This window comes from Cordyceps militaris (assembly GCF_000225605.1).
Source record: "Cordyceps militaris CM01 unplaced genomic scaffold CCM_S00002, whole genome shotgun sequence".
In the NCBI taxonomy this organism is placed as follows: Eukaryota; Fungi; Ascomycota; class Sordariomycetes; order Hypocreales; family Cordycipitaceae; genus Cordyceps; species Cordyceps militaris.
The window spans coordinates 2,578,065-2,604,341 of record NW_006271970.1 but is presented as its reverse complement, the minus strand read 5'-3'; the positions used below and the strand labels follow the sequence as shown (position 1 = coordinate 2,604,341).

The window sequence follows — 26,277 nt, the reverse complement described above, 5'->3', positions numbered from 1 at the left end:
TTGTACCAAGATCGAACCCGCCAAACCGCACTGTCCTTTCCTCATGCCGCACCAACCAATCGAGCAGACAAGATTGGATCCCGCTCAAATAAATCTCCCGAAAAAAAAAACGATTTGGTAGAGACCCTGTCGCAGCCGTCGTCCCAGCTCTTCATGCGACGTCCGTCTTTGCCCTAGCCCATTTACATCGTGAGACGCCGCGTGTAAGACGATAACACACCGGGCCCCCACTAGCAAAACCCCGACCTGCGACACGTCCGCGACTTGAATGCCCACTCCAGATGGCGAGGACCGGGGCGGCTCCCAACGGAAAATTACGAAGGAAGGGGAGAAGTTAGTGGTTGTGCAGAGTACTGGACGGGCAATCGCACGGCTCAGTTGAAATCCGGGCGCGCGCCCAAGGGAAAACAAGGTCGCCGGGCATCCCGGTTTGGTATCCGTCTGGTCTTGGCTCTTAGTCCCGTTCCAGAGCCAAAACCGGGATGAACCTGGGGGGGACGACGAGACTGCAAGAGCTTTTCGCCCCATGTTGTTCCTCTCTTCCTTTTTCTACTGCTGGTCCGCGCTTTTATTTTTATTTCCCATTCCCATTTCCTTTGTCCCCTCCTCCCTTCCACTCCTTTGTTGGTCCCATCTTTGTCCTGTTTGCCGCCGGACCCGTGCTTCTCTCATTCAACACTCTTCGCAGGCGAGGACGGACGCGCATTGCTGGCCAATACTATTCGATCCCTTTCTTTCATTTATTATCGACTTTTGATAAACGCTCGTTTCTCAGCTCTCTTCACGGAAGAAAAGAAATTCGTCGGAAAACGCCGTATATCCACATCGTACAACAACCGCCATCATGGGTGCCGAGCTGTCGTCGACTTTCCAGCCAGACCTGTCCAAGGTCGTCCTCAGCCCACAGGATCGAGTCGCCGACATTCTCATGGCCGTGCTCTGGGCCGGCTCGCTCTACGCCATCCTCATGATCTGGACGACCTGTGCGCTCATTGATCGATGGAGGGGCCCGAGCGACAAGATACGGACGGGGCCCGGGTCTGTCTTTGCAGCCTTGGTGCTCTCCACTGCGTGGCCCGTCGTCATGTTGTACATTCTGGTCAACAGTTGACGGAATCGGAACGAACACCTTTGTGTGGGGGGGTGATGGACTTTGGAGCCTCGGAGGATATGATGGGGCTGGGATTGGAGCATTCTGGGAGCAATCGTCTTTGTCTTTCTGTCGTCTAATTTTTCCTCTTGAAATTGAATGGCGTTGGAGTCACCAACACTTTCTTCCGCCCGTGCAACTGTTTCTTCGGCGCGTGTATATTGTCCCCATGCAGCATGCCGCCACCGCCAAGTGAGCTTCCTCTACCCAACGAGTGTATTCCTCCTGCTCCGGTCCAGCCGTACGTTTTTCCGACCGACAATCGTCTCTAGAGCCTGTGCCAGCGCTTTGGCGTCATATCGTCCGCCCAGCCCGGCCGCGTCCTTGGGCCCGTACAGTCTCGTAGACTCGATGCCCGCACGTGCCAGCCGCTGCTTGTCCACGACCGGCGACAGCGTGCTCTCCAGATAAATGACGTGGCTCACGTACAGAGAATACTGTTCCTCCTCTGGTGGCGGCAGCCCGCGCGAGTCTGCGCACGCGTTGGCGATTGCGCAGACAAAGTCCATTCCGCTAAACGGCGCCGTAGACGGACCAGTCTCTCTGTCCAGCGTTCCGTTGAGGAGCAGGATTTTGTTTCGAACAAGGGGACTGGCGATGGCTTCGCCGACGCCTTTCAATACCAGGTTGGGGATCAGAGACGTAAAGAGCGAGCCGATGCTGTATATGACCGTGTCGGACGTGTGGATGGCCTCCAACACCCGCGGATTTGCTGGGATGCGGATCTCCTGGCCGTACGGATTAATGTACCATATACGCTCTATCCGCGACGGCAGGTCCTCGTCCATCTCCTTTGAAAAGTTAATCGCCGGTCGTCGCAGCGCCGGCAAGCTGCCCGGCAAGTTGGCGTCCTCAATTCTGTCATGGTCCTCCGTGTCATAGTCGGACGGCGCCGGCGTGTGCGACCCCGTCCTGCCAACGCCCGGCACCGCCGCCGTCGGCAGGCTCGGGTGGGAAATGTCATTCTGGCCCGTAATCACGTCCCCGTTGACCAGGCCAGCGGCGATGTGGTGCGCAAAGTTGGTGTTGAGCGCCGGCAGCACGGCCACGCGCTCGGGCACGGCGCAGAGCGAGCTCAGCAGGTAGATGGCAGCCTCGAAGCTACCAGTAAAGAGGCGAGCGCCGGTGAGGAACAGGTTGCCGATGCTGGCGCGCGAGAAGTCGAAGCGGCTGCTCGGCCGCATCCGCTTGACCACCTCGAGGTTGAAGCTGTTGAGGTACGAGCGGATAAGCTCGCGCTTGGGCGACGAGATGGCACGCCACAGCGGGTGCGCGGCCTCGACGAGGTCGAACCACTCGCTGCGCGCCGCGGCCGCGTCCCTCGGCAGCCGGTGGTTGAAGAGGTGCTTGATGGCCGACGTCTCGGCGCTGCCATCGTCGGGGATCAGCCGGACCAGCCGCGACCGCACATCGCCGATGCCTGTGATGGGGGTGTGTGCCATGTCAGTTCATTCAGTTCCCACGATGAGTAGACGGCATCGGCTGTGTGTCGTCGTACCTGGACCGCCAAAGACGCGGATGATCTCACTGGTGCTGCCGCCATTGTCCGAGATGGGAATGACGTAGCTCAGCGAGGTGCCGTTGGCGGCACGGACGCTTTCGAACACGTCGACGAGGTTGTTGGCCGCGCTGCCGCCGGAAAAGACGACGATGCCGGTCCGCGTCGAGCCTGGACTCACGGCGCGCCGCGGGAGCGCTGCTTGTGCCGGCTCGCCTTGAGGATGTGGCAGCTGGAGCGCGTCAGGTGCCATGAATCAGATTTCGTGGTGACGTTTCATGGGATTTTGAAGCAAAACCTGAATAAGTAGTGGTGTTTGTGCGATGAATTCTGTACACGTTATTCCGAGAAGGCTTTCAGGCTGGCTAAAGTGCCAGACTGGCTTCCTGCGTGCGGAGTGGCCAACTTTGGCATCTCCTGAATATGTGGGGACATGGCAAGATGCCACGGCATGCAAGTTGCCTTTGCAGAGCTCCGAGGGTGGTCAAGTCATAGGGAAATTCTTCAAGTTGGTTGCAGTGACAGGAATGATTTTTCGAAAAATTCATGTCTTCTTCGGGCAGCGCCTGTACAGAGTAACTACTCTGTACTGCATGCAGATCCCGGGTTGTTGCAGCGACCGGCCCACTCACGCCTTGGCCGAACTCCCCGAGCAAACCACCTCGGTCCAGCGACATGACAATGACAACAAGTACCTCTTCCCAGTAGACCAGTACGACTGATCAACCGGAACCAAGTCCAAAAAAAAAACACAAATTTTATAGTCCAACTACGTCGTGGGGGCTGCCTCCTCAGCGCAGGTCATGGTTCACCTGTGCAGTCTGTTCTTTCGGCCGCCCGGCACCGGCACCATCATGGCCGGCGCCGCCACAGGGGCCCTTCTCCTAGGCCTCTACCTCCGTGTGCGGCCAGCCCTGGTGGACCTGAGACCGCTACCCGTTGATCACCATGTGCTGCACGCGCGGACCCGGGACGCCGCCTCACCCACGGAAAAGGCGCCGCCGTACCGCCTCGACGAGTTTCCGGGCGGGAGGCAGGTCCGGACCTCGTACGGCACGATGCAGATCTTCGAATGGGGCCCGGAAGAGGGCGAAAAGGTGCTGCTGCTGCATGGCATCGGCACGCCCTGCATTGCTCTGGGCGACATGGCCCGCGAGTTTGTCGCCAAGGGGTGCAGAGTCATGCTGTTTGGTGAGTTTCGGTCGCCCAACCGAAGAAGAGAAAAAGAAATATACAATGTTAACAACCGGCGGCAGATTTGTTCGGAAGAGGATACTCGGATGCCCCAGCTGATCTGCCCTATGACGATCGTCTGTACACCTCACAGATCCTCCTCGCGCTGTCCTCGTCCCCCCTTGCCTGGACTGGCCCCTCGGCCTTCCACATTCTCGGCTTCTCCCTCGGCGGCGCCATCGCGGCCTCCTTTGCCGCGTACCACGCACACCTGCTGCGGTCCGCCACGCTCGTGTGCCCCGGCGGCCTCGTGCGTCCTGCGCGCATCTCCCGACGCAGCCGGCTCGCGTACATGCCGGGCGGCCTGCTGCCCGAGTGGCTCATCCAGCGCCTCGCCCGCGCGCGCCTGCGCCCGTCGCCCGCGCACCACACGAGCGTCGACGTGCCCGACGACGCCGAAGTCGACTTTGACGCGGTGCTGGTCGCGCCAGGAGGCCCCACGGTCGGCGCCGTCGTGCAGTGGCAGTTTGACGGCAACGACGGCTTCGTGCCCGCCTACGTGAGCACAATCCGCCACGCGCCCGTGTATGCCCAGCACGAGGCGCTGTGGCCGCTGCTGGCCGAGGCGCTGGCGGTCCGGAGGCGCGGGCCTGCCGCGGAGGGAAGTCGGCCGTCGGGGCTGTCGACGGGGCGCGTATGTCTCGTTGTGGCGGAGAAGGATCCGATTGTCGTGGCGGCCGAGTGTGTCGAGGACGCACGCGCCGTGCTTGGTGTTGACGCTGTGGATGCGCATGTCGTCAAGGGAGGCCATGAGATTGGCATCTCGCGGGGTAAACAGATTGCCAACATTGCCATGGAATCTTGGACCAAGTTCAGAAACGAATAGAAGAAAGCAGGGCAGTGTGGTGTGAAGGTGTGCTGCGTCTGAGCTAGTACGACCTATATCAGTTTTCATTTGCATAGACTTTTAGCATGGATAGAACTACAATAGAACTACATTAGAAGAATGGAGAGCAATTGATTTAATAATGAAATTTGTGTATTAAATATGTGTATTTGAATGCATCGTCGTCGTCAAACTCAGCCATATGCACGAGGCAACTGAGGGTTTTCTCCAACTTATACATGCGCCTCTATAGCTCGTTGCATCTAGAGAATAGCAGCGACGGCGGCGATGAAGCTACCGGCAAGACCGGCGAGGCTGACGCCGACATTGTCCGCTGAAGAAGCGGCGCCGCCAGTGCTGCCGCCGCCGCTAACGGCGGTACTGACGCTGCTTCTGCTGCTGCTGCTGCTGCTTCCGCTGCCAGAACCGTTGCCTGAGCTGCCAGAACCCGAGCCGGAATCGGAGCCGCTCGTCGGCACAGCGCTGGGGAGCGTATCTTCGGCGGTCCCCGAGGCGGTGCGGGCGGGTGTGCTGGTGGTGACGGCCGTCAGGCGACGGGTGCTGGTCGGGGTGGCCCGGGTCGTCGGCACCGGGGTAGGCTCGTCGTCGTCGCCGCCGCTGCCGCTGCCAACGGTCGTGGTCGGGCGGGAGCCGCCGAGGATGCTGGTGGTGGGCTCGGGGGCATCGCCGCTGCAGCGCTTGCCAAAGGGGCAGCAGCCGTAGATGCCGTTGGCCGCGAGGCCGCAGGTGTAGCCGACCTCGCAGGCGCCCTGGCCGTTGCCGCAGCACGTGTAGGTGATCCGGATACACTTGCTGCCGCAGGGCTTGCCGCCGAGGGAGGCGCACGTCTGCTCCTGGCGCGCCTCGAGCGGCGAGCCAAAGCTGGTCAGAGGCTGGAACTTGGCGTACGTCTCCTGCTGGGCGGCGACGAGGGCCGTGGAGGCGACGAGGGACAGAACGGCAAAGGCGTGCATTGTGAGTGAGGAATTGATAAGAGTGTTGATGATACAAGGAGATGGTTTACTCTTTGTGAAAATATTAACTTTCAAGGATCGAAAGACCAGTCAGATGGGATGGCGGATGGGGGTGCATCCTCTTATACATAACCCGGCCCACGGACCAGCAACATCCATCAGTCTCGCACTCATAACCACCTAACTATTTTCAGAAGCTGAAAAGTCAAGAGAAAGCCTAAATGTAAGACTAAAATGAACCAGGTGCAGCTTGGGCCGCTCCACCTGGACGACGATCGGCCTTGGCTTGGTGAGAGCGCGGTGTCGAGCGAAGAAAGAAGGATAGCTAACCCCTGACAGGAACAAAGTGAGGCGGTCCACCATGAGCTTGTGGCGGCGGCACTCAAGCCTCCTAGGCTGACAGGAGTCATTTTAAAGCCGCTGGGGCTGTCTCGCCTCGACGCCCCGTTGAAGCGTGTACATAGAATAGGGCTGATCTTTCAAGGCAGCCATCCCGTGGTCACTTGGTTGTGCAGATCCAATCTCGCTGGCACAGATGGCTTATTTCCAGCCGTGGAGGTTGTTTCGAAACACCTTGGTATATCTTTCTCGTCTTTGGTACTCCTGTTGGTTGCCCATTCCTGGTCCTCACTTTCAAACAGTAACTGTTTATTTGCCCAAACAAAGAAACTTCTATGCTTCAACAGTTCCCGTCATCGTGCCCGATACCCTTGCTAGTTTCCAAGCAAAAAATTGGACCAAGGTGACTAGAGTGGGTGCAGCTGAAAACAGCCCTGCTTGGCCTAGTCGTGAGGCTGAACGCGAGATATACGGTCGAGGTTGGCTAGCTCCACTGGCACCAAAAGTAAAACCAAGCCATGATGAAAAAAAGTCAAGGCGAGTCAAACTCTGGCAGTGAGAGTCGGAAATGCCAAGACTGTCGCGCAAGATGTGGGAACAAAAGGTAGCTCACCTCGTTGAAGTCGGCCCAACGAAGAAGCAGTAAGAATCGCAGTTGCAAAAGTCGTGTCTAGTCTATTCGTACAAAACAAACAAGCCGAACTAACAAGTGAGTCAACCACATTTCCCTCACACAGACGGAGTATCAGCGATCAAGGGCGCCCTGCCTGGAAATCCCGTCTGAAAACACCTCAGCGTCCTCGCCAGCTCGATCCCACCCCACGCCACCACCGCGCTCGACACCTTGCCCGGCAGCAGCGGGATCTGTCCGCGCATCGGGGGCAGCATGCTCGCGTCGCAGACCTTTTCCACGGCGAGGCAGAAGCGCGCGAGGTGGCAGGCCAAGCCCCAGCCGGCCTTGTCCGGGAGCAGGGCGTTGTACTCGCAGCGGCCGCCATAGCTACGCGAGTACAGGACGCGCAGGGCGACGGGCCGCCGCCCGCACCGGGTCGCCGGGAGCACGCCGCCGTCACCGTCGGGCAGGTGCCGCAGGCACGCGTGCCACAGCTCGCTAAAGGCCGCCTTGATGGCCGGCCGGCGGATGAAGAGGTCAAACGTCGCGGTGCTGGGGAAGCCCAGCACCGTCAGCATCTGGTGCAGGTCCGGGGCGGGCTCCCCGTCTTTGGGGTGCAGTGAGGCTTGCAGATGGCGGCCCGCGGCGAGGGCTATCGCGCGCTCCCACTCGGACGATTTGCGCTCGTCTTCCGAGGGCGTCCCCGACCAGCCCTCCAGGTACACGTGGGCGATACTGACGCTCGCCGGTCCCTGCGGGCCGGGCACGACCGGGCCCGGGCAGCGAACTTGAAACGGGCCCGCCATGGTGCCCTCGGCGCCTAGCCGTCGCCAGTTCTCCCGGTACGGGTCAAACCGCGGACTAAAGTACTGCTCTCCGCCGTCCCGCGTGGTCATGCGCCGGACAATCTCGCTGGCGTCGTAGATGGGGCGAACATTGTGAAAGTAGTCCCTCTCCAGGATGGCGTCTGTGTCGGCCGTCAGATCCAGGGAGCTTCTGGAGCGGAGGCGCCGCTCCAGATCGATGTAGCTGGAGGCCGCGTCGGCAGTGGACTCCTCGCTCGCCGAACCGTCGTCGTCGTCGCCGTCAACGAGTGGAGGGCTAGGCTTGGTCTCGTTGGGCTGAACAACGACGGATTCTTCCGTTTGTTTGAAGAGGCGGCCGCGCATCCTCCTCAACGTGCGATATGGTTTCGATGGTGCACGGTGAAGCATTTGCTGATTGGGAGGCACTTCGCGGCTGAGCAAGTGATCAAGAGCATTGTAAGAGTATTCGAGACGGGATATGGATTGGCACTCTAACAGATAATATATGATTTCGGGATTGTGTCTGTCATTATTAACAACTTGGGGGGAAGACATTTCGAGTGCGTTGTTACAAGGCCGTCCGCGAGACGGGATGCTGCGTTTCTCGGTCTACTTTTGAAAGCGATTTGGAGTTTTTAAGTAGTTTTTAAACAATGACTTTTACCCTGTCCAGATAAAATCTCAAGGGGTTTTTTATACACTTTGTTGTCGCAGGTTCGTGGTGGTGTGACTGTTGACAGAATCGAATCACAGCACAAGCAACAAAGAATAACCACTAGAGTTCTCCGTGGCGCTTACAGTGTTATTGATTCTGATAAACATTGTAACTGTATTCTGGTCTTATTGTTATTATTATTATCACTACTTCTAAAAAGGATTCCCGTTATCGACGGCATCAACGCCTTGGTGTCGCATTGTGTTGGCAGAGCAGTATTCTACTTGTGATTTGTTTACATTTTTATTATATAAAATAGCGGCCATATTTTGCTTTAACCTGCGCTTACGACTCAATGAACGAATGTTTTGTGCCTTCAGTAATGGTTCTGGCCGCGGTTGGCATGTGTTACTCGAGAGCTTCGGTCGTGAGTCGAGTTCAAGTACTCTTTGTGTATTTGAGATGTCTACAGCATCCCTCATCTATTGTTCTAGGCTGTATAACCACGACTGTGTGTGAAGCATCACTCTTGCAAGAAGTTGATAGAAGGTTGTTTCGTTGTGTTAGTGGACGTGGCTACAAAGACCACTAGAGCTACACAACAGAGCTACAATGCTCTAGACGTAGTCACATGGCAAGATTGTTGCACGTGTTAGGTGTCTTTTATGTTGTTTTCATTTTTTTCTTCTGTCTTGCATTCCCCGAGAAGTCAAGACGACGAGGTCAGAGACAGGTACGTACCGTAAAGTAAAAGCGGCGTCGAATCTGGAGGGCTACAGGGCCAATCAAGGTTTGTGGGTCGTCTGGTGCCGTCTGGGGTGGGTGGCTGCTTTTTGGCGGCGGGTGGCTGGACCTTAAGGGCCTGTAGGGCTCTTAGCAGCCATTGAAGTGCGCTGAAGTCCACTTAAACCCGCTGTCGCCCACTAAAGAAGCATCAAACCCCCGTATTTTGACTGTCGTTTAGTGCTCGGGAGGGCGGCTTCAGGCGGGCAGCTTCAGGAGGCCGACGGCTTCAGGTACTCACTCTGTCGCTGTCGCGTGACTCGGCCGTTCCTCCAGCCAACTCAGATTGCCCCTTGCTACGCTTCCGAGAGGCCAGTCGAATCGACAAAGCTTCTGCCAATGTGAAACTCGCTGGCCAGTCTCTCCTTTCACTCCTTTTTGTGTTTCTGTCTTTGATATCCTGCATTCTGCATTGGCTGTTGCTTCTGACCCCGCCAGCATGCTCCCGTCCCCTCGTCGCTATGTCCGCTCCATCGTGGGCGGGCTGGCTCTCTTTGGCATCATCTACTACGTCCTCGCCACGGTGCCACAGACCCGCGGCCCGGCGCCCCATCCGAGCCTGGAGCGCTTTATGAACGAGGGCCCAGCACCGCCCATCGTCTTCAAGAAGAGCAGCTTCGACTGGAGCCAGGTCCAGCACACGTATCTGCCGCCCGACGAGGTGACCCCGCTGCCCGCGGACCAGGCCCGCGCCCTGCCCAGCGTGCAGCACATCTTTGGCCCCGAGGCGCCGCAGGCCGCGCGGGTCCGCGAGAAGCGGCGCGCGGCCGTCCGTCGCGTCTTTCAGGACGACTGGCACAACTACAAAAAGTTTGCCTGGAAGATGGATGCCCTGAATCCCAAGTCCGGCACCGCCAAGAACCAGTTCTCGGGCTGGATGGCCACCCTCGTCGACGGCCTCGACGCTCTCTGGATGCTCGGGCTCAAGGACGAGTTTGAGGAGGCGCTTGCTGTCGTGGCCGAGCTTGACTTTGGAAAATCTACCGACACTCGTGTCAACATCTTTGAGACCACCATTCGCTACCTCGGCGGGATTCTCGCCGCTTATGACTTGAGCAAGCGAGAGGCCCTGCTGAAGAAGGCTGTCGAGCTCGGTGATATGCTCTATTCAGCCTTTGACACCAAGCATCTCTTTCCGGTGGATTTTATGCAGTTTGAGTCTGGAAAGCTCGGCAAGGGGCTGAGCCTCGAGGCCTGGGTCGTTTCTGCGTCGCCCGGCACGCTGTCGCTCGAAATGACACGGCTCTCCCAAGTGACGGGAGACCCCAAGTACTACGACGTCACCAACCGACTCATGGAGCTCTTCCGGGACCAGCAAAACGCCACCCGGATCCCCGGACTGTGGCCCGTGTGGATCTCGCTCGCCAACCGGGACGCCAAGAGCCGTGAAGAATTCACCCTCGGCGGCAGCGCCGACTCGCTCTACGAGTACCTTCCCAAGATGCACGCCCTTCTCGGCGGCGGCAACCCCATGTACGCCGACATGACTAAGGACTTCCTCGCCGCCGCCAAGAAGGAGCTCTTCTTCCGGCCCATGCTGCCCGGCGGCGAGGACGTTCTCCTGTCCGGCAACGCCAAGGCGACAGCCAGCGGCGAGACGACATTTGACCCGGAAAGCGAGCACCTGACGTGCTTCATCGGCGGCACCGTCGCCCTCGCCGGCAAGCTGTTGGTGAGCCCCGAGGACGTGGCTGTCGGCGGCAAGCTCGCCCGGGGCTGCGCGCACGTCTACCACGCCTTTGCGAGCGGCGTCATGCCGGAGCGGTTCAACACGGTTCCCTGCGAGCCGCGACTCGCCGACACGTGCCCGTGGGACGAGAAGCGCTGGGAGGAGGGCATCGAGACCCGCAGGGAGTACAAGGACACCCTACCCAAAGGCTTCACCACAGCAAAGGACCCGCGCTACCTGCTCCGCCCCGAGGCCATTGAGAGTCTATTTCTGCTCTACCGCATGACGGGAGACACCGAGTACCAGGAGTCGGCATGGAAAATGTTTGAGTCGATTGAGAAGCACTCGCGCACGACGCATGGCCATGCGGCCATTCTCGATGTCGTCACCGTCTACGACGAAGGTTCGAGACAACAGAATCTGGACGATTACATGGAGGTGAGTACATCCCTTGCTGTGCTTTTCTTGTTCATTTTTTTGTCCTACGCTAACAGTCAATAGAGCTTCTGGTTTGGGGAGACGCTCAAATACTTTTATCTCATCTTTTCTCCACCTGATCTGATTAGTTTGGATCAATACGTCTTCAATACGGAGGCTCATCCATTCAGGAGGCCCGTGATATAAATACACGGGCAGTTTGGGCAGTGGCGCCAATAATCCCGTGTTAAACAAAGGAGCCGTTCGTTTCCGTACAATACTATTCATTTGTCAGTTGTCTGTTTCGACTTTTAGGACGTATTGTCTTTGCAAGCGACTTGGTGTTGGTTAGCATCGACGCATCGTGATGGATCGGTGGAGCTGGTCCACACGAGCTACTCTAAATCATTCGGCCCCCGAATCCCACCGGATCCGGATCCAGCGGGCAAGAATTAGTTAAGCTTTGACCGTAAGCACGGCTACGTATCTTTTTTCCTTTCATCACCCACAGGCTGCATCGCGTCCATTCGTACGCAGTAGCTCATGGCATCGCACAGCGCCCTGCTCACCCTGTCTCGAAACTCGCGACGGTCCATCGGTTCGTCGGTCGCATCATCGCCGCACCATCTCCACGCCACGTCGTCATCGTCTCGCGGCCTCTTGTTGTGCGAACCCTGTTACAGGACAGTGGTTCGATTTAGCAGCGGCCTTGATACGCTCAGTCACAGGAGAAATCACCCGATAAACACACGGGCATTTACATCGACAGCGCCGTTTGCAGCCTCGCCAGCGAAGCAGACGACTCCATCAAGCAGCACCATGGCGCTCGACAAGGTCTTGACCCCAGGATTTCTCAAGTCGGTTCGCGATTTCTGGTACGAGCACCTGCCTAGCGACGATGATCTTGTCATACCCGGGCAAGTTGCGCATCAGCGCTGGTACGCCGGCGGCGCCGAGTTTGACAAGGCCTGCCTGTGAGTGCAACGAAGCCCAACAAAGCCAACCACGTCAACCCGCCTCATGCTAACCCATGTACCTACCTCTTAGAACGCAGTTCGAACCGGCCCTCGACGCCATCCAAGCGTCCGGCCTCGACGGCGCCGGACTGCTGCGGCTCGCGCGCCCCACGACGCCGTGCTCCTGGCTGGGCCTCGTGCTGCTGCTCGACCAGATGCCGCGCAACTGCTACCGCGGGGCCGCGGCGCGCGTCGTCTTTTCCGTTTTTGACCCGATCGCGCTCGCCGTCGCGCAGGCGGCCGTGGCGGCGGGCGTGCCGCACGAGGCGCCCGAGATGCGGTGGCAGCTCGCGTTCCGGACGTGGTTCTACCTGCCGTATGAGCACACCGAGGACGCGGCCATGCATGACGAGTGCCGGCGGCAGTGCGAGGGGCTCGCACGTGACGTTGAAGCGCTGCTGGCCGAGGGGGAAGAGGACGAGGGGCCGAATGATGCGTACAGGCGACGGGCGTGGCGGGTCGTGCATCGGGAACCAAAGGCGGCCAGGGCGCTGGTGCAGGCGCAGCTCGATTTCGCGAGGCGCCACGAGGACATCATCAAGCAGTTTGGGCGCTATCCGCATCGAAACGAGGCGTTGGGACGGGAGACGACTGCCGAGGAAAAGGCATTTTTGGAGGGTGGAGGCGACACGTTTCAGAGTAAATAGTATATGCTTGTAACTACTAATTAAAGCTGCTTCTAATCCGTGGCTGCCAATATGGACTTGCATTGTGTATCTCGACTTTGATGAAGTGCGTGCGGTGCTGTAAATAAATACTTATGTGCGAGTGCTGTTGCATGCGTCGCAAGACTACAGCAATTAAAGACAGCATGAATACCAGCACTGATTCTAGCTAGGACAAATGAAGCGGTTTTATCTGAACATTTGATTTGGCAGTTGTGCCTGGGGCACTTGTCTGGGCTTATCGATCAGGCGCAACCGTGAAGCGTACCCGGCCCTAACACCCATCAGTGACCTCTATGGCCTGGCTGCCTCTCCTCTTTCAGCTCCAGGGCACAAGGCGTGCTTGCACAAGCTTCGTTTCATCAACAATTATTAGCTGCGGGAGCATCTTTATCCATATTCTTATTCTCTATAACCTGGTACAGCTCCTACTTTGAAATTTGAATCGCCGTACAGGCTCACAGCTACCAGAGCACAGAAGCGTCTCCCGAACGCAGTTATGGACGGCGAACGGGCACCTCTGCTGCCAAGCAACGCCCAGGAAGAGGCCGCCGCCCTCCGCGAGCCGCCCATCTGGAAGCGAAAGCGAACCATCATCTGGTCGCTTCTTGCCATGGTCGCTGCAATCGTGGCCGCTGTCGCCATCTTTTTTCTCGTCCGCCCCGGCAGCACGAAGGGCGATGAGCTGCGGTACCCCGGCGAATCCATCACCTGGAGCCCATGCGGCAAGGTCGATGGCAAGCCGGTCGAGTGCAGCTCCATCAATGTACCCATTGACCAGTTTGACGCCAAGGTATCTGGCAACAAAACGTTCTATCTCCCGCTGATCCGACGCCGCGGCGGCGCCAATGCCACGACCAATATCCTCCTCAACCCTGGCGGCCCTGGCGGCAGCGGCATCGGCTTTATGAAGCGCAAGGGTGGCCCTGTCCACGCCATTGTCGGCGAGGACAAATTCCATCTGCTATCGTTTGATCCGCGTGGCATCGCGGGATCGCGACCCCGGGCGGAGTGCTTCGAGAGCCTCGACCACCGGCTGGAGCTCACGCCGGAGTGGACGGGCGACGTATCCCGGGACAGCAAGCTGTGGGGCGAATCGGGCAACCTGATGCAGGCATGCGCGGACAACATGGGCGAGTATGGGCCACACATCAGCACACCTCAGACGGCGGCGGACATGAATTCAATTCTGGATGCCGTCGGGCAGGATAACCTCTATTACTGGGGTTTTAGCTACGGCACTGTGCTGGGACAGACGTACGCAACGTTGTTCCCGAATCGGTCGGAGCGTGTCATTGTTGATGGCGTGGTAGACGACTTCATTTGGTACGACGAGCGAATCTTGGAGTCGGATTTCGTGGATACTAGCAATGTTTTCTCGGGTTTCTTCGACGAGTGCGCCAAGGCGGGCAAGGAGTGTCCGCTGCACTTTGTCGCCGACAAGAAGAGTGATTTGGAGCGCAACGTAACGAGATTCATCGAGAGCCTCAAAGAAGAACCAGCATCCGTCTACGTCAACAGCACCTATTTTGGAACCATCAAATACACTACCGTCATGGACGGCGTCTTCTCCCACCTGTACCGGCCCAAGGAGTGGTACTCGCTGGCCGACAACCTCGCGCAGCTGATGCAAGGCAACGGCACCGGGGCGCTCATTGCCTGGGGCGGTCTCGGGCTTAATCTGAGCGATGCCGACACTCGCAACGACGATTCTGGTCGCTTTGTCGAGTCCAACGACGCGCCTGCGGGCAAGTCGCGCTGGCCGGCCAAGAAGAGCGATGCACTCGACATTATCGTGCCCTATATCAAGAAATACCTGCCCTACAGCGCTGGCAATCTCGGGCACTACATGAACCGCGCCCAGTGGCGCATCGCAAAGACGCACGACTTCCAGGCGGCGCGGCATAACGTCGAGACGCTGCACCCGCTGCTGGTGCTTTCGACGACGTACGACCCCATCTGCCCGCTTGTCAATGCCAAAGTCGCGCGAGCGGCGTTTGTGGGCGCGAAGCTGGTCGAGGTGGAAGGCTACGGGCACTGCTCGCTCGCGATACCGTCGCCATGCTCGGCACGCATCGTGGGCAAGTTCTTCGCCACGGGCGAGCTGCCGGACAAGGACCACACCAAGTGCCCGACCGAGGGGCCGTATTTCATCAACCCGGCGGACGAGGACAAGGACAAGGGCGACGGTGAGGGCAATATTGGCTTGCTTGGCTTGCGCAAAGACGAGGACAAGAGGCTGTTGGAGGCACTGAGAAATTTGACGGATGCGATTAGACCGCTTCGACAGTCATATGTTTAGACGAAATTCATACCTAGTTCTTTCTAGTTGGAAGTTATGTTGCAATGCACCAGGCCAACTACATGAAGGCAAGGATGTGAATGCCCTACGCCGTATTTGGGCAGGATTATAGGACTAAGGTGCTCATAAACGAGCTGTGGCGACGGCGTATGCAGCCCCCTCGGAGGAGAAGAGATCCGAGAGGTCGTGCAGGGGACTAAAGTACCTACCTAGGTGAAAGTGCATTGTCAGACAAGCGATGGAATCATATAAAGGAGAAAAGGGCGAAAGAGTGTACTATACATCTGTAGAAGTACATTATTCGAGGCCCTGCGATGTGCTCAGCTGAAGCCTGAAGCGTGGTGGATAAAAGTAAACAAGCCAAAAGGTACAGTGGCGTCACCGTGAATTTTGGGTCGTTCAGGGCAAGGAAGCAAAAGACAGCGGGCGCGATGGGACCGACATTTGCTCTCGAGGGCGCCTCGCATTGTTTCTTCAAAGTGTGTTGAAGGCGTTTCACATGGCAGATGGCAACATTGTAAACAAACGAAGCCGGACTAATATTAACTAGGTAGGTACCTTAAACCTAGTGAAGGCGTCGCGCACCAATTCAACTTAGCCAAGTTAACTATTAGTTAGTGTAACTAGGTAGTTACTCGGCCGGTGCCCACCACTGCCGAGAACTCCAAGACTCGGGAGAGTGGAAACCGGTACAGTGACAGTCCGGGTTCAAAATAAGAGTAAACCCAATGTAAACACAAAGCTTCTTGGCCTACTAGGTAGTTAGTTACGATTGACTTTGATCTGCAAACCCGTCGTGGACTGGTCTCGTCTGCCTCATTGCTCATTGTCGCTGCGCCCGTTGCTACGGCCATCCACACCAATCCAAGCTTCACCGTTCGGCCCGTGTCCCCTCCGCGTCTCCCATCAACACCACCACCCGTCACCTAACTATTCCTCGTTCCGTTTTGCGCGCGCGCGCATCCATCAATTCGTCCCTCACTTCTCCATCGCATCCCTCGATCCCCTCCACCGACCCCCCATCGATCCACCGCGCGCCCCTCGCTGCTGCCCCTCCTCCCTTCTCTCCTTTATTTTCTGCAACCATGGTCAGCACGCGCTCCTCCTCGTCGCGCGCCGGCAGCGCCGCCCCGGAGACACCCGCGACACCGACGCGCAAGCGCACCAGCAGCAGCCGCAAGTCTGCCCCCCTGCCCTCCACCACCACCACCACCACCACCACCACCACCACCACCACCAGCGGCTGGTCGCACGCGCCGGACGCGGCCACACTGTTCTGGCTGGGCGTGTCGCTGCCGCTCGTCATCTGGGACACGGCGTACGTGCTCGGCCGGCCGCACACGATGGAGCACGGCTGGCTGCACTGGCCGCTCTGGGCCCCGTACAAGCTCTACGGCCAGGTCGACCACGTCTACGGCTGGAAGGCCTTTCACGCCCGCAGCGGCTTCACCGCCGCCCAGGGCGCCCTCAACGCCGTCGAGACCGTCATGTACCTCGCCTACGCCTGGGTCTGCCTGACCAAGGCCGTCGACGCCGCCGCCGGGGGGGAGGGCTCCCGCCGCCGCAGGAGGGCCGTGACGGGGCGCGCCGGCGCCCGGGCCGTCCTGGTCGGCTTTAGCGCCGCCGTCATGACGCTCTCCAAGACGCTCCTTTATTGTATGTTGGGGCAAGCCGTTTGCAAGCGGCGCATCGGGCGGGAGAGAAATGAAAGACGCTAACCATGTGGTGCCGTTTGCTGGACTATTAGGGCTCAACGAATACTATAGCGGCTTCGACAACATCGGCCACAATGACCTCGTCAGCCTCATCTTTCTCTGGATCATTCCCAAGTACGTTGACAACCACCCCCCCCCCCCCCTCCCCCCCCCTCCAAAACACGCTGTATACAATTGCTAACAGCGGACCTTTTGCGTAGCGGCGCCTGGCTCGTCGGCTCGACATGGATGATATACTCCCTCGGCGGCGACATTCTTCGCGCAATCGAGACTGCCTCGCATGTCAAGGGCGAGTAAGAAGAAAGGGACACGAAATGAACAAAAAAAAAAACGCCTTGCGGGTTGGCTGCGTCTTTTACACACGAATATACATGCCGGTTGTTTCCATCCTTGTACAGTACGACACGAGAACAAAACAGCTTGCAACTTGAATGTGAACGAGGCGAAAAGGGGAACAAGGAGTGATGGAGGGAACGCTGGGCGGGTTTTCATGATTGAAATGTCTTGGCACGCGCGCGTGCGCTTATCAGTTTTCCTTGGTCGTATTTCTCTCGGTAATCATTATACCCCCAGTATCATTACGAATCGATTGTTCATGCCAATATATCGCGTCAAGTCAGGCACGTGCATGAGGATGTGATGGAGTCTCGTGTATATGAAATCTATTGTATTTCAAGTCAATTCAAAACAAGCAACGAAAAGGCTGTTCTCTGGGTATCATTCCATGCACGTTCATGCTTGCCCCGTAAAACACCTCTGCCCGAGGCCATGAGGATGCACATGTGTGTGTGCAGCATCCCAACAGCAGTCTCAGTAGATTTCAGTAGATTAATAAACAAAACAAAAAACAATGGAATGATGGAACAGGTATGTCGTCTCTGGCACCGATACTAGATGCCTCGGGCTGGGCAATGGCAGCTTTGCTGCGTATTAGTAAAATGCTCTCTTCCTTCCTTCACTTCACTTCGCCCTTTGAAAGAGTCGTCTCTCGCCGCCTGCCTGCAACAGCTCTCACCGAACCTCTGTCAGACCGCCCAGATCATGATACTGCTCCCACCCGGGCGTGACCATGCCGCCCGCCATCTGCGTCTCCGACACGTCGCTGTCCAAAAAGGACTGCATCGCAATCCACTCATCTGCCTCGGCCTGCAGCGCCAGCATCTCGTCCTCCTCGTCAATATCCTGCCGCAGCGTCGCGCGCCCCGGGAGCGTCCAGCTCTCCGGCAGCAAGCTCTTGCGTACGCTCGGGGCCCGCGACAGGCTGCCCGGCAAGGACTGCGGCGGCTGCGGCGGCGCCGGGAGGGAGGAGAGCGGCGGCTCTTTGCCAATGGAGCTGGCAAAGGAGGCGCGGCGCTTGCTCGAGGTGCGGCTGATGGTGTCCAGCACCGACTTCATCGGGTACCGCTGGGTGAGGCTCTTGTGCGACGAGTTGCGGACAATGACGGGCTCGACTATGGCGTGTTGCTCGAATTCGGGCGTGGAAATGGTGGCGGGTGACGCAGGGTCCGACCCGCTCTGCGAGTTGCTTGTTTCCATGGAACTCACGTTGCTGCTTCGCTTGGAGCTACTGCAGCTCACCGTGGGAGCGGCGCCAGACGCAACGACCATGGTAGTCACGACAGGGAGGCGTGAATCATGCGGCAAGATGGCAGGAGGCCATCTACCAGCCTCGGAATTGTCGCACCCCACCGTGTTGCGCCGCTCGAGCTTGACCTCGTTGGTACCATTCCCGTATCCTTCCACGACAATCTCGTGGTAGGCGCTCTTGCTCATGGGTGACGAGGCTGTCGATGCAGCGTGTGCGGTGCGCGGGCGTAGTCGCCGCTTGATAGAGTTTCGTATTGTGGACTGTCTCGTAAGGACAGTGACTGGCACGTAATTCATGCCCGACAGCCTCGTCGGCGATCCAGTAGCCTGCGCGACTAGCATGGACTGTCTGCGCCTCAGCTTCTCCGGCTGTTGGCGTTCCGCACTGTGCGTCAGCGCGAGATAGTCGATATCCGGTTTTATTTCTACGCCATCGGCAAATCGGGGCTGCCAAGGCTCGTCAACAGGTAGAGGCATAGTAGGTAGCGCGCTGCTAGACATGTCCAGCTCAACTGTCGTGTCGAGGGCCGTCTGCCACGGTGGGAGTTCGGCCACAGATGCGCTGAGGAAATAAGGTGCTTGCTCGCCCGCCACTTGCGGTGCATGCTGTGAGATGCTGCGCAGGACCTGACACATGGCATAGATCAAGATCCAGCGCACTTTGCGGGCGTCCGTAATCGACACAGTACACGGCTTGCCGCCTTTATCCACGGACGGCTCTAGTGATTTTCCTTCGAAATCGTGATATGTTCGCACAAGAGCATTCTTATTGGACGACTCGCGGCAATTAGAGGCCTTGATCAGCGCCGTATGAGCAATAAGCCGATGGGCTGGCTTTTCCATGTCTCCACGGCCAAGCCATGACATGCGGCGCGTCTTGCGAATCTCGGAGGCATCTGGAAGCAGAGGCAGAGGGTGCTGACAGGTTTTGAACGAGTTTCGGCTGTCAAAAGTCTTGAGGATTTGCAAAATGCACAACCCACCGCCAGGGTTTCCGCCAAACATGCCGGCCGCGCCCACTCTGTCATCAACCAAGAGATCGTACAGGGCTTCGAAATCTTCCAACATGGCCCGCACAACTTTTGCGTCGAAATCTTGAGGTGGAAAGTAGCCAAACTTGGCCGTGTAGAAAGTGAGTAGGACGGTGCGAAATCGGTCCAAGTGCGTGCGCATGCCATGGGGCAGGCCAATTCGGCTTTCCGACAGCTCCTCGTCGAGAAATGAGCCTAGGTCCTCAATGGCGCCATTGAGCTTCATCTTCAGATCGCGGCTCGCGGCTCTGATGAGCTTTCTTGACACAAGACTGGTTTTCTAAGTCTCCGTGTTAGCTGAATCGTCGTCGTTTACAGACTGCCTACTCACAGTATATTCACTGCTTTGATATATTCGATCTCCCATGCCGACGCAATGTACAAATGCCCGGGTATATAGGTCTCGATGGCGGAGATATTCGGCAACGTACAAAGTGGCGAGTGCATGATTTGGTTGTGCCACCATGTCCAGATATCCGACGGCTTCCAGATACGCCAACAGGTCTGCAGTTGAATCCGTGTCAGGCAGTCGGTATGTAACCATGTTTCGAAACAGAGTCACAATCTCTCCGCCGAGATGAGCTCCAACCAGGGGAACCCCTTCCACCCATGCCAGAAGGTTGCGGACTGAAAGATGTTGTCGTGCAATCTCCGAGCGAGTGCTACCTGGCGCAGCTGGTATGTATAATGATACATTTCGTCTGGGGCCTAGTCGATTGCCGTTGACGTCGGTCTTTGACTTGTCCAAGGTATGACTTGAGCTGTCCATATACTTTTCGATGAATATATGACATTGCGTCTTAAGCAAGGTAGCAAAGTCGACACGAAACGAGGCACCAGCATTGCACTGTCCCTTGCCATACAAATAGACGCGACAGTTCCCGTTAGCAGTCCATAAGTGAGATTCCTTAAATGGTCAGTCAATGATAGCCACCTAGGCCGTCACATATTGCTTACTCGATGTGGTCCGCTCCATTCTATTGTCGTTCGGTTGCGTCCGTCCCACAGCTTCATAGTCGGCGCGGCAGCGGCCCGCATCTCGCCATCATGGTGTCGTTGAGAATCAGTTGACAGCATCATTGGCGAGCAGCGAAGTGATTCGAGGCTCCCCTTGCGTGTGGGAATTACGCGCAAGAAGAGCGAGACAAAGAAGGAAGATGCCGGATCCCCTTATGGAAAAAAATAACTGATACAAAGAGAAAGGTGACGACAAAGACGGGAAGCGCTTGTGGCAATAGCAGCCGTACGCCTTGTCACACAGCCTGCGTGTTGAGCTGAGATGAATTTTGCCAGACACGAGCTTCTCGTTCCTCTGTCGTCATGTAGCAGCCACCCGAGAGAATCGTTCGTTTCCGGTCCGGTCGCGCCGTTGTGCAAGCGTCCCCCATGCAGTGCTTCCCGAACAGACGGGCAAAAAAGGGATGTCAAAGATTCTTTAGCCCGCGGCACTTTTGCCCTTGCAATTTCAAGAGGTACGCCGCATCGCCAGCGATTACCCAGCCAGACAAAGAAAGAAAGCTTCGACCACAAGAAAGAGGACAAGAAAGCTTGCTTGAGAATTCGGAAAGAGCAGAGAGGGATGTTCCGACAGGAGCTTGTCCGGGGCCAAGGACTTTTTAATATGGTCCCCAAGTATCAGCTCGATCGGCCACATGCGCCCCCAGTCCGCAGCTTGGGGATTGTTAGCTGTCTGTAATCTGTACCCATGGCTGTAGGCGCCGCTGTGACTTGCTGGCGAATACAGAGTACTTGGAAATGGACTAGCCAGGTCCCAGTTTGCAATCATCAATCGTGCATGTCATGTCTCAGCTGCCCACGCTGTCGCAGAGGGTGGTCGACATATCCCTGCAGCAGCCAATGACGAAAGACATGCATCAAGAAAACGCCTTGCTTTGTTGGCACAGCGCCCAGCGTCGAGCTAGCTCTTGAACTCAGCGTCCTGGGACAACCCAGCTCTCTGTCACCGCTGCACAGTTCATCGGGCATGTCTTGGCCACGAATGCCTGATCGTCCCAAAAGTTGGCTGGCTACAAGTTTTTTGAGTTTCTTTGCGCAGTTTGACTAAAATGAAAGCTCGGTGCTTTGGCCCTCGCCCCTGTTCTTCGTGCCTTGCCGGGTACAGCCTTTCGCCTCAACCCCAACGTGGGCTCATTAGCTCCTTGGCCTTCAGCTGGGTATGTCTGCTTCTTCTTCTTCTTTTCGCTTGGTGGGGGGGAGCTTTCGGCAAAGTTTGGGCAATTTCAATTGGCCAATCCAATTGTCGTCCTCGTAAATTTCAAGGTTACTCCCGGCCTCGTCTGGTCGCAGGGCCAAGACCCAAACTTCTAGCGCTGGGACGGTCAACGGGTATTTTGGTTGCCCTGACGAGGGCGGACATGGCATTCTCAAAGTGCCTATGACGAATCTAAGATTTTTGGTGTGTGTGGTGTAATAACGATGGACGGGTCTTGGTGGCACACAGCTCGGTAACACTAGTCCGTGTTGGAGCACGCTGGCTTCAACAGTGGCTTGATAACTAGTATTATTAGCAACGGGATTGAGATATACCGAGGCGGTGTGGTTGCCTCCCTTTCATAGGGCTAGTTCTCGTTACTCTAGAGCTGCGAACTGGTAGTTAGAAGGAATGAGCGCCAACAGAAGCCACCATCCGTTGTAGACACGGTTGTTGTCAGGTCATCAGTTGCTAACGTTAGTCTCCCAGGTACCGTTCCAAGCTGTTCCAGTGGCTGTAACAAGTCTCTAGGCGAGCGGCAAATATTATGCGTCCTGGTGGCTTTGCCCCATCAATCCAATAATATCCGCCTGTGAAATAGTTAATGCGCCTCCAGTTCCTGGGTTTGAGCCTGGCGCCACTGCCTCTCATGTACAATGCCTAGCAGACATGAGGCAGACGCAGCTTTCAGCAGCGCTATCTTTAATTTAGTTGGTATTGACAGCATCCCCGTGTTCCACAGCAGCGGGAGCTGCAGCTGTGATGATTATCATTGACATTTGAGCTGATGATCGCATGCAAGGCAAAGCCCCTCTCATGAGAAGTGAAGTCATGGTGTGCCAATCTACACCATCAACACAACGGGAGCGATGCTGTATTTTGCTCAGCTTTTCGGCTGCGGAGGGGCAGAGGCTTTCCAGGCGGCCAACGTTGTGTTCTTTGGGCTGTGGGACAAGTAGGGGCCATGGCGTCTGAGCGGAGAAAATGCAGTCGTGCGATCATGAAAAGTTCTCTGATAGTCCGGTTGAAGTGCTAAATAAATGTCAACTACCTGCGTAGGGCCAACAGCGAAGAATCCAGTTGCTCCCATTGATGCCCAATAGCCCAATTGCGCGGATGTTGCAACACGATGGATAGGGGTGAAATTCCATTGCCTGAATCGGTGTGCATCTCGTTTACCGCGATTCACGTCCAAATTGCTTCTTCCTCGCATGTATCACTTACAAAGCTTATCTGCGGTGACACGCATGCTGTCTGCAGCTCGTCGCGTCTCGTCGGAGTACGCCGGCATGGCAAAACGCCACAATGGCCAGTGGCAGAGCTTGGAGGAGACGTTCGATTTGGGACTGTGATTGAGTAATGCTAGCCGAAGCGGCGCGATGTCAGGCTCGTCAACGCAAGTACTGCTGAAGAAAGCACTCCTTGCTACCCGAAACTGGCCGTCGCTGCGGCCGGCAGATCGACTCCCAACATTGACCGTCGGCTTAGGAGAGTTCAGTAGCGGCTGTCGGTCACTCCGAGGGTATGAAAAATCCGCCAGAGATATTTGCACCGTAGTTTGTTTAATTGACTGATGTGCTCAGAGACGATGGAAATAATTGTGCCTTGTCTTGTTACCGTAGAGCTCACCGAGCTCACCGAGCTCAACGAAAGTGGGTCTTCCCCAGTCACTCTCCTGTCGCCAGCTGCATCGTCTGCGTTGATCGGACCTTGGATTATGGTGCTCTCAGCCGGTATGGGGCTTTAGAATGGCGACAACCACCCCGTATACGTATATTCAATGCTCATGCTCCGACCAGCCTCCAGCTGATGCTGGCAGGGACTCGCCGACCACCACAATATCCGACGACGATGATCGCACATTCGATCCACGAGCTCCTCGATCTAGCTACAGCTTATACCCTCTTGAATATCTGCTATACTGCGAAGACTGCCAGCAAATTCGCTGCCCACGCTGTGTGACAGAGGAAACGGTCACCTATTTCTGCCCGAATTGCCTTTTCGAAGTTCCTAGTAGCAACCTTCGAAGCGAGGGCACCAGGTACGTGTCCGCCACTTGGATATCTGCGGTGGCAGTGCTAAACATGCGCCGACAGATGTACACGAAGCTGTTATCAATGTCCGAATTGCATTGGCCCTGTACAGGTTGTTGCTGTACCGAATGCCAGCGAGACAAAGCTCCTAGGGCCTGACGGCGCATCCACCACAAGCACCGGTCCGTTTGCCCTCATCTGTCAATATTGCAACTGGTCCTCCCGCGAGATCGGAATCGAATTCGACCGACATAGTGGCATACACTCTCAATTGTCCCGAGTCAATAATGGCGGCGAGCCAAAAATTACAGCCAAGGAAGTTAAGGAGCGTCGCAAAGAGACACACGACGATACCCCGCTCCCTGACGACCTAGTTGACGCCGATTTGCAGTTTGCGAATCTCAAGTCATTCTATCAATCTCAATTGGCAGATGTCAGCTCTGCGATGGGAGGGCTATCGACGCATGATGGCGGCTTTTCTTCTCCTGCCGCCCTGTCACGGATCATGTCGTTGTATACCGGCCGTGGAGGGCAAAAGTCCCAGCAGGGTGTGCCGTACGTCATGCGTGAAGCCTTAAACACTGATGAGGGCCTCAAGCTGGCTCAGCTCAACGACTCTTCCTCTATCAAGAAGCTAACTACAGGTGGATGGGAGTGTACCGTCGGAGCTGAGCAAAAGGAGAACCAGCTGGAAGGCATTCAGTTCCAAGACGAACTCCGGCCAATCCCCTATCTGCTTCGCACCAAGCGTTCAAAGCGGTGCCCTGCCTGTAGGCATATTCTTTCAAAGCCGGAAAACAAAGTCACGTCGACGAGGTACAAAATCCGACTTGTCGCAAGATCATATATCCCGACGACCACAATTCGGCCTCTGCAGCCAACGTCCAATCCCATCCCGGTCACTTATCGCCCTGGAATATCAGAGGAGGGCCTGTTGAAACCCTCGCGACCCTATCAATACATCCTCACCTTCAAAAACCCGTTATTCGAGAACATCAAGGTGTCACTGGCAACCCCAAATGTCACACCAGGCAGATTTGCAAGCATTGTCACTGTACTCTGCCCGCAATTCGAGATTGATGCCAACACTGACATGTGGGATGATGCGCTAAAGGACGATGGCAGGGACCGTACCGATGGTTCCAATCAGGTCGAGGTGGGCAAGATTTGGGAAAGAGGCCGTAACTGGGTAAGCATTATACTCGAAGTCGTTCCGGCCTCTCTAGTCAGCGATCCCAGCAAACTGCCGCTCAAGGAGGGGGAAGACATTCTCGAAATCCCCATGTTTGTGAGGATGGAGTGGGAATCTGATGTGCAAAATGATATGGGCACCTCGCTGGGCAAGGAACGAGACGCACGGGAGAAACGGGAACTGGCCTACTGGTGTGTTCTTGGGGTGGGAAAAATTGCACGGCAGTAATGGAAGAAAAATGTCACATTTCTAGATACCCGATTGTCACGTTGGAGTAGGATAGGATCGATTGAATGATAAAAAATCATGTAGCATGTATCATTACGACAGCTACTTTTCGCAAGACGCCAAGCCCTTTTGACCAACCATCAATACTAAATGGCACATTCCAACCAAACCATGATCATCCCGTCTCATTTCATTTTTTTTTAATTCGAGGTGATAAACTGCTTAGTACTCAGAAGCGGTCTGGGGGAACTCGAAGGTGACGTTGCGGCCGGTGAGGCGGCGGTAAACCTCGGCGTAGGTGTCGACACGGTAGTCGACGCCAGCGCGCTCCTTCTCGTCAAGGATAACCTTGAGGAGCTTGCTGCCGTCCTCCTTGGTGCGGATACGCTTGCCAACAATCTCGACGGGGTAGCAGAGATCGGACAGGATGGCGTCGTGGACGGCAGTCAGAGTGCGGGAGCGGGGACGCTTCTGCTTCTGGGCGTTGCGAGAGCGGGCGGAGCGCTTGGGGCGGGGGAGAATGCGGCGCGAAGCGAGGATCAGGACGTGGCGGTCGGAGAACTTCTTCTCGAGCTCACGGGTGAGACTGGAGGCAATGGTTAGGATACGGCTGCTCATTCATGCTTGGTTTTGGTGGTTCAGATATACATACCGCTGCTGGACGCGGTGGAAGCCCTGCAGGGAAGGGACGGGGACAAAGATGACAACAGCCTTCTTGCCGTGGCCAACCTCGATCTAAAAAAAGACCACAAGTCAGCATGCGAGCTCCAGGACGCAATGCCTTGGACCGCTTCCCGTCCTGTTCCGCGAAGTCAATCGACTGTCGGTGATGCTGCGCACGCAAAGTCCATTCACGAAAGCCCACGACCAAGAAATTTCCAATTCTTGGAAAATCAGTGTTTTGAGTTTCGCTCGCGGAAGTACGCTCGTTGCTACCGTCGTATCGCCTTTGGGGAACAGGATGTCGAAAAGTCTGTGGGCCGGTCTAGCATTTTCAAGTAAATCTCACCTCGCGGGCAGAGACAATCTGCAGAGGGCGGAGGGCGGCCTTGAGGTCGGCAGTGTTGGTCTCGAGGTCGTAGAGAGCCTGAGCAATGGACTGCTCGAGCTCAGAGGGGTTCTGCCTCGAGGGGCTGTTGGGGGCGATCTTGTTCTGGGCCTGGGCGCTCATCTTGACAGTATGATGCTCAACGGGTTGCGGATGATAGGAGTCGGGACAAATTTTGGGTAGTAGTTTTGCGCGGTTGGGCGTGGTCTGTAAATTGGGGCTCGCTTGCCCTGATGGTATGTGGACCACCGTTTTTTTACCTGCGGAATTGTGTGGGATCACGTG

At 56.6% G+C, this 26,277-nt stretch overlaps 12 protein-coding genes across 12 annotated transcripts; 7 read left to right on the top strand and 5 right to left on the bottom strand.

The window, feature by feature from the left end:
- Positions 1–844: 844 nt before the first annotated feature.
- Positions 845–1,111, top strand: CCM_02749 (uncharacterized protein; the record flags this gene model as incomplete). Its single annotated transcript, XM_006667901.1, has 1 exon — positions 845–1,111. The coding sequence occupies one exon, from the start codon at positions 845–847 to the stop codon at positions 1,109–1,111; it is 267 nt and encodes an 88-aa protein (XP_006667964.1).
- Positions 1,112–1,353: 242 nt separating this feature from the next.
- CCM_02748 (UPF0052 domain protein) lies at positions 1,354–2,901 on the bottom strand (the record flags this gene model as incomplete). The annotated part of the gene is made up of 2 exons (XM_006667900.1): positions 1,354–2,570; positions 2,649–2,901. 2 exons carry the CDS (start codon positions 2,899–2,901, stop codon positions 1,354–1,356), a joined length of 1,470 nt encoding a protein of 489 aa, XP_006667963.1.
- A 340-nt stretch (positions 2,902–3,241) lies between these two features.
- Positions 3,242–4,707, top strand: CCM_02747 (alpha/beta hydrolase; the record flags this gene model as incomplete). Its single annotated transcript, XM_006667899.1, has 3 exons — positions 3,242–3,352; positions 3,413–3,839; positions 3,905–4,707. The coding sequence occupies 3 exons, from the start codon at positions 3,242–3,244 to the stop codon at positions 4,705–4,707; spliced, it is 1,341 nt and encodes a 446-aa protein (XP_006667962.1).
- A 263-nt stretch (positions 4,708–4,970) lies between these two features.
- Positions 4,971–5,681, bottom strand: CCM_02746 (uncharacterized protein; the record flags this gene model as incomplete). The annotated part of the gene is made up of 1 exon (XM_006667898.1): positions 4,971–5,681. The coding sequence occupies one exon, from the start codon at positions 5,679–5,681 to the stop codon at positions 4,971–4,973; it is 711 nt and encodes a 236-aa protein (XP_006667961.1).
- A 1,068-nt stretch (positions 5,682–6,749) lies between these two features.
- Positions 6,750–7,994, bottom strand: CCM_02745 (uncharacterized protein; the record flags this gene model as incomplete). The annotated part of the gene is made up of 1 exon (XM_006667897.1): positions 6,750–7,994. One exon carries the CDS (start codon positions 7,992–7,994, stop codon positions 6,750–6,752), a length of 1,245 nt encoding a protein of 414 aa, XP_006667960.1.
- Positions 7,995–9,316: 1,322 nt separating this feature from the next.
- On the top strand, positions 9,317–12,626 carry CCM_02744 (class I alpha-mannosidase; the record flags this gene model as incomplete). Its single annotated transcript, XM_006667896.1, has 4 exons — positions 9,317–10,984; positions 11,048–11,111; positions 11,733–11,937; positions 12,011–12,626. 4 exons carry the CDS (start codon positions 9,317–9,319, stop codon positions 12,624–12,626), a joined length of 2,553 nt encoding a protein of 850 aa, XP_006667959.1.
- Positions 12,627–13,143: 517 nt separating this feature from the next.
- Positions 13,144–14,946, top strand: CCM_02743 (S33 family peptidase; the record flags this gene model as incomplete). Its single annotated transcript, XM_006667895.1, has 1 exon — positions 13,144–14,946. The coding sequence occupies one exon, from the start codon at positions 13,144–13,146 to the stop codon at positions 14,944–14,946; it is 1,803 nt and encodes a 600-aa protein (XP_006667958.1).
- Positions 14,947–15,377: 431 nt separating this feature from the next.
- CCM_02742 (uncharacterized protein) lies at positions 15,378–16,958 on the top strand (the record flags this gene model as incomplete). The annotated part of the gene is made up of 5 exons (XM_006667894.1): positions 15,378–15,425; positions 15,709–15,833; positions 16,040–16,602; positions 16,694–16,775; positions 16,862–16,958. 5 exons carry the CDS (start codon positions 15,378–15,380, stop codon positions 16,956–16,958), a joined length of 915 nt encoding a protein of 304 aa, XP_006667957.1.
- A 714-nt stretch (positions 16,959–17,672) lies between these two features.
- CCM_02741 (uncharacterized protein) lies at positions 17,673–20,356 on the bottom strand (the record flags this gene model as incomplete). Its single annotated transcript, XM_006667893.1, has 3 exons — positions 17,673–19,559; positions 19,611–20,126; positions 20,237–20,356. The coding sequence occupies 3 exons, from the start codon at positions 20,354–20,356 to the stop codon at positions 17,673–17,675; spliced, it is 2,523 nt and encodes an 840-aa protein (XP_006667956.1).
- Positions 20,357–21,345: 989 nt separating this feature from the next.
- CCM_02740 (uncharacterized protein) lies at positions 21,346–21,607 on the top strand (the record flags this gene model as incomplete). The annotated part of the gene is made up of 2 exons (XM_006667892.1): positions 21,346–21,453; positions 21,509–21,607. The coding sequence occupies 2 exons, from the start codon at positions 21,346–21,348 to the stop codon at positions 21,605–21,607; spliced, it is 207 nt and encodes a 68-aa protein (XP_006667955.1).
- A 1,472-nt stretch (positions 21,608–23,079) lies between these two features.
- On the top strand, positions 23,080–24,944 carry CCM_02739 (dynactin Arp1 p62 subunit; the record flags this gene model as incomplete). The annotated part of the gene is made up of 3 exons (XM_006667891.1): positions 23,080–23,224; positions 23,298–23,532; positions 23,588–24,944. 3 exons carry the CDS (start codon positions 23,080–23,082, stop codon positions 24,942–24,944), a joined length of 1,737 nt encoding a protein of 578 aa, XP_006667954.1.
- A 222-nt stretch (positions 24,945–25,166) lies between these two features.
- On the bottom strand, positions 25,167–26,115 carry CCM_02738 (40S ribosomal protein S7; the record flags this gene model as incomplete). Its single annotated transcript, XM_006667890.1, has 3 exons — positions 25,167–25,530; positions 25,597–25,679; positions 25,954–26,115. The coding sequence occupies 3 exons, from the start codon at positions 26,113–26,115 to the stop codon at positions 25,167–25,169; spliced, it is 609 nt and encodes a 202-aa protein (XP_006667953.1).
- Between the last annotated feature and the right edge of the window lie 162 nt (positions 26,116–26,277).